General features: G+C 39.6%; 1 protein-coding gene across 3 annotated transcripts in view; it reads left to right on the top strand.

Moving 5' to 3' along the window:
* Positions 1 to 559: 559 nt before the first annotated feature.
* Positions 560 to 7,862, top strand: part of tesk1b (testis associated actin remodelling kinase 1b) — a 25,420-nt gene continuing 18,117 nt past the window's right edge. For 2 of the 3 annotated variants that reach the window (XM_016246926.1, XM_016246915.1), the window contains exons 1-3: positions 560 to 710; positions 1,010 to 1,254; positions 1,533 to 1,685. In XM_016246926.1, the coding sequence (XP_016102412.1) occupies positions 1,207 to 1,254; positions 1,533 to 1,685 (201 nt within the window). In that variant the 5' untranslated portion in view covers positions 560 to 710; positions 1,010 to 1,206. Of the gene's footprint in view, positions 711 to 1,009; positions 1,408 to 1,532; positions 1,686 to 7,862 lie in introns of all 3 variants that reach the window. The other variant, XM_016246934.1, reaches the window with a different exon arrangement.

The following is a 7,862-nucleotide window of genomic DNA, read 5'->3' as shown; positions in this document are numbered from 1 at the left end:
ACAGGGCTAAATAGCACAGTGACCTTATTTTTGGCAGAATATAAAATATCAGAAAAGCCCTTAATAAACAGCTAGAGGAACATGACCCTACTGTCATTATGTTTCACTTTATTATAGATTTGCATATCATAAATAGGCCTATATCACAAAAAGTCTAGGCCTATATTTTTCTGTCAAATGAATAAAAATAATATTCGCACAACTAATATAATTTGCACAACTAATAACTAGCGAATAAGCCTTAAAGGTAAAATAGACTATTATCAACTGACAGGGATTTGGGTTAAAAGCGTCTGGTCATGTCAAACTGCGCAGGTGAGCCTCCACCGCTGGACCCGCCCAGGTGAGCCTCCGCTGGACCCGCCTCCACCACTGGACCCGCCCAGGTGAGCCTCCACTGGACCCGCCTCCGCCGCTGGACCCGCCCAGGTGAGCCTCCGCTGGACCCGCCTCCGCCGCTGGACCCGCCCAGGTGAGCCGCTGGACTCCGCCGCTGGACCCGCCCAGGTGAGTCGCGGCCAATAAGAACTCAAACTCAGTCTGCACACGTTTCCTGCGACTTACATACACAGATGCCAGTAGGGGTTCCCCGTTTAGTCGCTCTCAAAATGAAACACGAGGGGAACTGAGCAAACGCTTCATCGTTTTAGGAGATTTATAACGGACTGAAAACTGTGACTCGATAAGTTTATACCTGCAGAGCAGCGCAGGTAAGCATCACGATAAACGGCACGGCGGCAAAATTATGATATTGAGCATAACAAGGTTAATTTAAATAATAAATAACGATATAAAACAGTGTTTTCGAGAGGTCGCGGCCGCGTGTATCGCCTCACTTCTCTGTATAATTCATCACCCGCAGTCCGTCTGTAGCGGAAGATGCCGCCGTGCATCATTTACACCAGTCCAACTTCACTAAAACATGTTCACCGCAAAAGCAGATAGTGATGTTCAGAGGATTTCAACGTAACTGTTGTTGAAATCGATTCTCATTTCTTATTTGAAACAGGAATGTGAGGCCAGACATCAGTATGGAGGAAGCTACGCACGAGACCTGAAGATCGGTATAGCCCTTCTGAACTTGATCGAAAGGCGGCCCCTCTCTTTTTTTCTTGTCAAACAATTACAGAGACCTTGAAACTGCAGGGTTGCGTGAGCGCCAGAGATATGTAAACGCTCGTGGTGGAATTTAGAGCGCGCGTGATAATGTCATCCGGGACCATCGTTATGGACCAGGATGATTTGGATCCGGAGGCTTCGGATTCTCTTTTGCACGGGATCCACGGAGCGCACCGGCCCAGGCCGTCCTCTTACCGGGCGCTGCGCAGCGCCGTGTCCAGCCTAGCGCGAATAGATGACTTTATCTGCGAGAAGATCGGCTCAGGTTTCTTCTCAGAGGTGTTCAAGGTAAATGTCATTTCTATCGTGCTGTTTGTTTGTTTTTACACACTGCACGTGCTGCAGTTACAGCACAGTGTGTATGAAGAGGAACACTGCATGTAAACAAATGCGTAATTCTGTAGGATCCGGAGGCTTCGGATTCTCTTTTGCACGGGATCCACGGAGCGCACCGGCCCAGGCCGTCCTCTTACCGGGCGCTGCGCAGCGCCGTGTCCAGCCTAGCGCGAATAGATGACTTTATCTGCGAGAAGATCGGCTCAGGTTTCTTCTCAGAGGTGTTCAAGGTAAATATGTCATTTCTATCGTGCTGTTTGTTTGTTTTTACACACTGCACGTGCTGCAGTTACAGCACAGTGTGTATGAAGAGGAACACTGCATGTAAACAAATGCGTAATTCTGTAGAGAGTCATTTCTGTTGTGCTGTCATATATTTCATAGAGAATTAAATATATCGAATAAAGCACTGATTTATAGGATGGAAGTCGTTAGTTTGTTCACATGGTTTTAAAAGAGTAAAGTTTGAAACACTTTAACTATTTTAGTTTAAGCAGATATGATTTTTGCCTTTTCACTTTCCACCCTCTTAAATCATAATGCATTTGTTTTATTAATGGGGTTGACTCTCGTTACTTTAATATCTTTAAAATCTACAATTACCAAAATCTGAATTAGGCTCTATTATCAAAAGGTGATTAAAAATATCTAAACTCATTTTGCTGACGCCCTTAGGCTAACCTAATCCCTCAGTGAGCAATGACTAAGTTCCTGTCTTTATTTCCATTCTGTTACATCCCGTCCTGTTCATTTTCTTGGCATTTGTCAATTGTTTTGCTTCAAGTGCCTAAGCCTGAGCAGAGCACATTTCTGATATGCACCTGTATATAAATATTTTATTATATGAACATTACAGAGCTCTAAAAAGTACTGCATAACAAAAATAATCCTGTTATCGACTTTGTATATGATATGATTCTATTACTGACTTTGGACAACTAACCATCTTTTCACTTTAAGCTGACTTGATTGTGTGTCATAATATGCCTCCGGGTTTTGTAGCTCTGCAGATTTGTGATCTGTTTTACACTCTCAAAATGATTGATTGGACAGACCATCAATTTATGAACCTCTTTGCAAAATTATAATGATAGCAGCACAGCAGTCATTCTGGCTCTTCCCTTCCTGTTAGAGAAAAGGGGTCGTGACCGGTGTAAGGACAGTAGGTCTGTGTTGGTGTGAAAGTGGATACCCGTTGACAAGGTGCGCAGGTGTGCTGGAAACTCTACTCCTGTGTTTGTGTGCGTGCATATGAGACGGAGACTGACAGAGAGAGAAGAGACCTAATTAGCCATCCCTCATAGTTCACCCTGTCACCCAATTTACTCACCAGGCACCAAATACGTTGATGACTTCCTGACGGTTATTGCCCGCAAAAATGTCACTGCTGATCAGGTCAATATATATGCAAATGTGCAGTAGCTGCTATTTGTTTCTGTTTGTAGTGCAAGGGTTATGAAATATGTAAATATGACATTTATAATTATGTGCAATCCATTTAATAGTCCACAGTTGTGAGGGTATTTTTAGTTAGTTTTTAATAGGTTCTTTTCGTTAATGGCCTACAACAATACTATTGCGCAATCTCTATGCTTGTCATGACAGATCCTTCAGGTGCTGTTTTTATTTTTTAAAGACTGTGCAGTCTGTCAACAGTAAGGACTTTCACTTGGCTGAAAAAAAGTTTCTGTTCGTTCGTTCTCTTCTAATTGGCTAGTCAGAAAAACCTCTTTCCTCCGTCTGTTCAGATAATGGCTTGGCTGATATTTCATCAGATCTGGAGTGGAAAAAAAACATTACTCTGCCATTACATTGTTCTGCTAACTACTTCAGTTCTCTCCCTTTTTCTGCTTATCTTGATAAAATCAGAACAAGTGATAGAAGACAAGGAAATGATGCTCACCTCATTGTGGTATCAGCAGGATTGCTCCTTTTAAGCCGTGCCAAAACAAAGTTGCTATATATGTGAGATTCTTCTACAAGAATCTGATGGAGGTGGACAGCCAGAATTAAGTCTTAAAGGGTTACTCCACCCCAAAATGAAAATTAGTTTGTCATTAATTACTCGCCCTCATGTCGTTTCAAACCCGCAAAACCTCCATTCATCTTCAGAACACAAATTAAGATATTTTTGATGCATTGCGAGAGCTCTCTGACCCTCCCATAGACAGCAATGTAAGTAACACAATCAAAGTCCAGAAACGTAGCAAAGAGATTGGTAAAATAATCCATGTGACATCAGGGGTTCAACCGTAATTTTACGAAGCTACGAGAATACTTTTTGTATGTAAAGATAACAAAAATAACGACTTTATTCAACAATTCGTCTCCTCCACATCACCGTAGCACCATTTTGGAGAGTATCCACTGAACGCAAACAGATTTTCGTTCAAATCAAAGCGTAAGTACAATGTAGAAAACGTATCCGTGTGAATAAAGTCGTTATTTTTGTTTTCTTTGCATACAAAAGGTATTCTCGTAGCTTCATAAAATTACCGTTGAGTTATTTGAATTACGGTTGAATTATTTGATTATTTTACCGATCTCCTTGCTACGTTTCTGGACGTTGATCGCGATACTTACATTGCTGTCTATGGGAGGGTCAGAAAGCTCTCGGAATGCATCAGAAATATCTTAATTTGTGTTCCGAAGATGAACGAAGGTCTTACGGGTTTGAAACGACACGAGGGTAAGTAATTAATTACAGAATTTTCATTTTGGGGTGGAGCAACCCTTTAAAGGTGTTTTTTTCCCCCCCTCTCTCTCTGTGCCTTTTTAACTCCGAAATAGAATCATGCAGCATGGTTATACTGTACACTGGCCCCAAAAAGTATTTGGACACTTAATCTGCTTTTAAAAATGCATGACCGTCTCCTCCACATCACCGTAGCACCATTTTGGAGAGTATCCACTGAACGCAAACAGATTTTCGTTCAAATCAAAGCGTAAGTACAATGTAGAAAACGTATCCGTGTGAATAAAGTCGTTATTTTTGTTTTCTTTGCATACAAAAGGTATTCTCGTAGCTTCATAAAATTACCGTTGAGTTATTTGAATTACGGTTGAATTATTTGATTATTTTACCGATCTCCTTGCTACGTTTCTGGACGTTGATCGCGATACTTACATTGCTGTCTATGGGAGGGTCAGAAAGCTCTCGGAATGCATCAGAAATATCTTAATTTGTGTTCCGAAGATGAACGAAGGTCTTACGGGTTTGAAACGACACGAGGGTAAGTAATTAATTACAGAATTTTCATTTTGGGGTGGAGCAACCCTTTAAAGGTGTTTTTTTTCCCCCCCTCTCTCTCTGTGCCTTTTTAACTCCGAAATAGAATCATGCAGCATGGTTATACTGTACACTGGCCCCAAAAAGTATTTGGACACTTAATCTGCTTTTAAAAATGCATGAAAGTCATTGAATTAGATAACAAAATATCAAACCAAGTGTCATTTGTTTCAAAGAAAGATATACATGGCAAAATATTTCAAGTTTGCAAATAATAAAACATTTACATTTATGCAGTTTATAGACACTATCCAAAGCAACTTATAGTTTATTCAAGGTAAACATTGTAAACATTGTATCCAGTGTTGGGGAAAGTTACTTTTAAAGTAATGCATTACAGTATTGCGTTACTCCATGAAAAGTTACTAGTTGGGTTACTTTTTATTGAAAGTAATGCATTGCATTTTATTTTGTGCTACTTTTTATCACCTGAGCTGGGATTGCTTTATTTATTTTTAATAATAAAAACCCCAAAAGTTATACTTTTTGGCAACTGTAAAGGCCCTTTCACACCAAAAGTGAATTTAATAAGCCTCAGCCTGGAGGAAGTGCCTCGCTCCCAATTTCTCTAAACATGGGGACAGGAGAGGTGTCAGTGAATAAATGGGAAAAAATAATAACTTGTGTTACTTATTTGAAAAAGCAACTATAGCATAATTTGTTTTCACATTACACTTGGTGGTGTTAAGCAGCCAGACACTTTTGGGGCCTCTGTAGATGATATACATTTCTTATCTAATGAATGACAATGCAGAGTTCTTAATGGAGATGTAGGTTCTATTTTTATTAGCTGTACATTTGAGCTTTGTGTTAAGGCCACTGTATCGAGTGTGCTCCTTGAAGTCCGAGTTTGTTCCTGAAATACAGTAATGAGTGGTGACTGCACGCTGATCTGCATTGTGTTACTTATTTGAAAAAGCAACTATAGCATAATTTGTTTTCAGATTACACTTGGTGGTGTTAAGCAGCCAGACACTTTTGGGGCCTCTGTAGATGATATACATTTCTTATCTAATGAATGACAATGCAGAGTTCTTAATGGAGATGTAGGTTCTATTTTTATTAGCTGTACATTTGAGCTTTGTGTTAAGGTCACTGTATCGAGTGTGCTCCTTGAAGTCCGAGTTTGTTCCTGAAATACAGTAATGAGTGGTGACTGCACGCTGATCTGCGTTTGACAAAGGGGTGATGAGGTATCGCGTCTTGGGTTCCGCAATTAGAAAAGACGCTCATCGGTGGGATCTGGTTCCCTCCTTGGTGTCACGCGTTTTAAAAATGGGCTCACTTCCATTAAATATAGATATGAGGAGTGTGGTTGAAAGTACTCGCTGTACATTGTGGTCCTCCTGTCGGTGTAGTTTGAGTGGGAGGGGATTCGAGAACTGATTGTTAAAGACTGGTTGTGATTGGTTTGAAAGTTTGAGGTTGTAAACAATTTGCAAGCTAGTTTTGACATGATTTCGAAAGCCTGGATTTACAACACAAAGTCTCCTTTAGTGCTTCCCTTTTGCGTTCTCTCTCTCCCTCTCTGTCTTTCTATTCTTGTTCTTCAGTGTCTTTTACTAGTCAGGGCATGCATGAATGTCAAGCTCCATTGCTGCCACAGAGCTCCTGCGCATGTTTGTTTGAGTTTGCGTACGTTTTAAATATGAGTGCAGTCTGAACAATTTGAAGTCTGCTTGTGAATACATTGATGCATTTTGCAGGTGTGCGTTTGTGATATGGCAACACAGCAGTTAAAGATTTCTTCTGGAAGGTTCTAGGTTTAGAAGCTTAGCTCTTGTATTGTCATTGTAACTTTGATTGTCCTTGCAAGAAATGTTTTACTTTGAATAAAAAGTTTACAATATATGCACATTATAGGTTGCACAGTATATCTGTGTACCATATCAGTTATTAGCCAATATTAGAGATTATGTATTGGTTAGACCCTAGAATATTTAAGTAATATATTGGATGTTCCATTGCTCGTTTCCCATTAGATTAACCAAGGTAAAGGTAAAAAGAATCTTTTAAAACAACATTAAACAAAATGTCGTTTTAATTTTTAGCAGAAATCAAAATGAATATATATTTTGGTTACACTATTTTAAGATGTCCTTGTTACATTTAAGTACTGAGTAATATTAAGTAAATGCAGTACATGTACTTACTATATGGTTAGAGTTGGGAATATAAGGAATAATTATACATAATTGTTATTTTAATAGTGCGTACATGTAACATGTATAACAAGGACACCTTAAAATAGTGTTACCTAAATTGTTCATACAGTAGCCTACATTAATGTGATTCATCTATAGCATTGTAAGTGTTGTTCTTAGTGTTTCATTTGAAATTTTAGACAACACAATATAGAATTTTAATATCTGCTATTTGTCAACACAAAGAATGCTGGCTTATAAATATTGGACAGAATTTTTATATCAGTGCATCCCTATTAAAAAATAACTGAGCTAAACTGGGTGTAAATGCTAGTATATGAACGTTATTTTATTTGAACGTTATACAAACATACATGGTGTGTGGTTTGAATGTAAAACATAAAGTGCAGGATCACGGTAAGAATCATTTTATAAAAGATGTAAGCTGTAAAGAAGAAAAATGTTTTGTGTGTCTGATAATGTTTTAGGGCCTGTTAAGTGCTCTATGGGGCGTCTCACTGGCAGTGTGCTGTAGTGTGAGAGTGGGTGCTAATGATGCTCCGGTAAGTGCTGTCTTAGACCACCTGTCTAAATGGCAATATGAGAAGTATGAGGATAGAAATCAGATTCTTCACATACACGCTCATCCAGACTCCTACACCTCTGTTTTTCATAAACTCAACAGCATACTGAACAAGCTCAATGCTCATTCAGCTACTGTTTGCCTTGTGTGTTAGTGTGTGCACTATGCAGTGCAATGCTCTGGCACATTGTGCAGTGACAATTTTGTGGGCAACCCCAGTTTAAATCCAGCTTGTGCCATTTTTTTTCGCAAACCAACACGCACCTCTTCTCCCTATCTAAAACAAATGCTGTACAGATCATTTATAGGCAGGCTGCGTGAATTCCACGGAAAGCTCCAAAGAATTTGAACAGCTGTCATTCACGAAGCTCTACACCCCACCCCACCCCCC

Source organism: Sinocyclocheilus grahami, unplaced genomic scaffold, assembly GCF_001515645.1.
Source record: "Sinocyclocheilus grahami isolate Dianchi unplaced genomic scaffold, SAMN03320097.WGS_v1.1 scaffold24.1, whole genome shotgun sequence".
Lineage (NCBI taxonomy): Eukaryota > Metazoa > Chordata > Actinopteri > Cypriniformes > Cyprinidae > Sinocyclocheilus > Sinocyclocheilus grahami.
The sequence above is the reverse complement of the archived record's forward strand: the minus strand, read 5'-3'. Positions and strand labels throughout refer to the sequence as shown.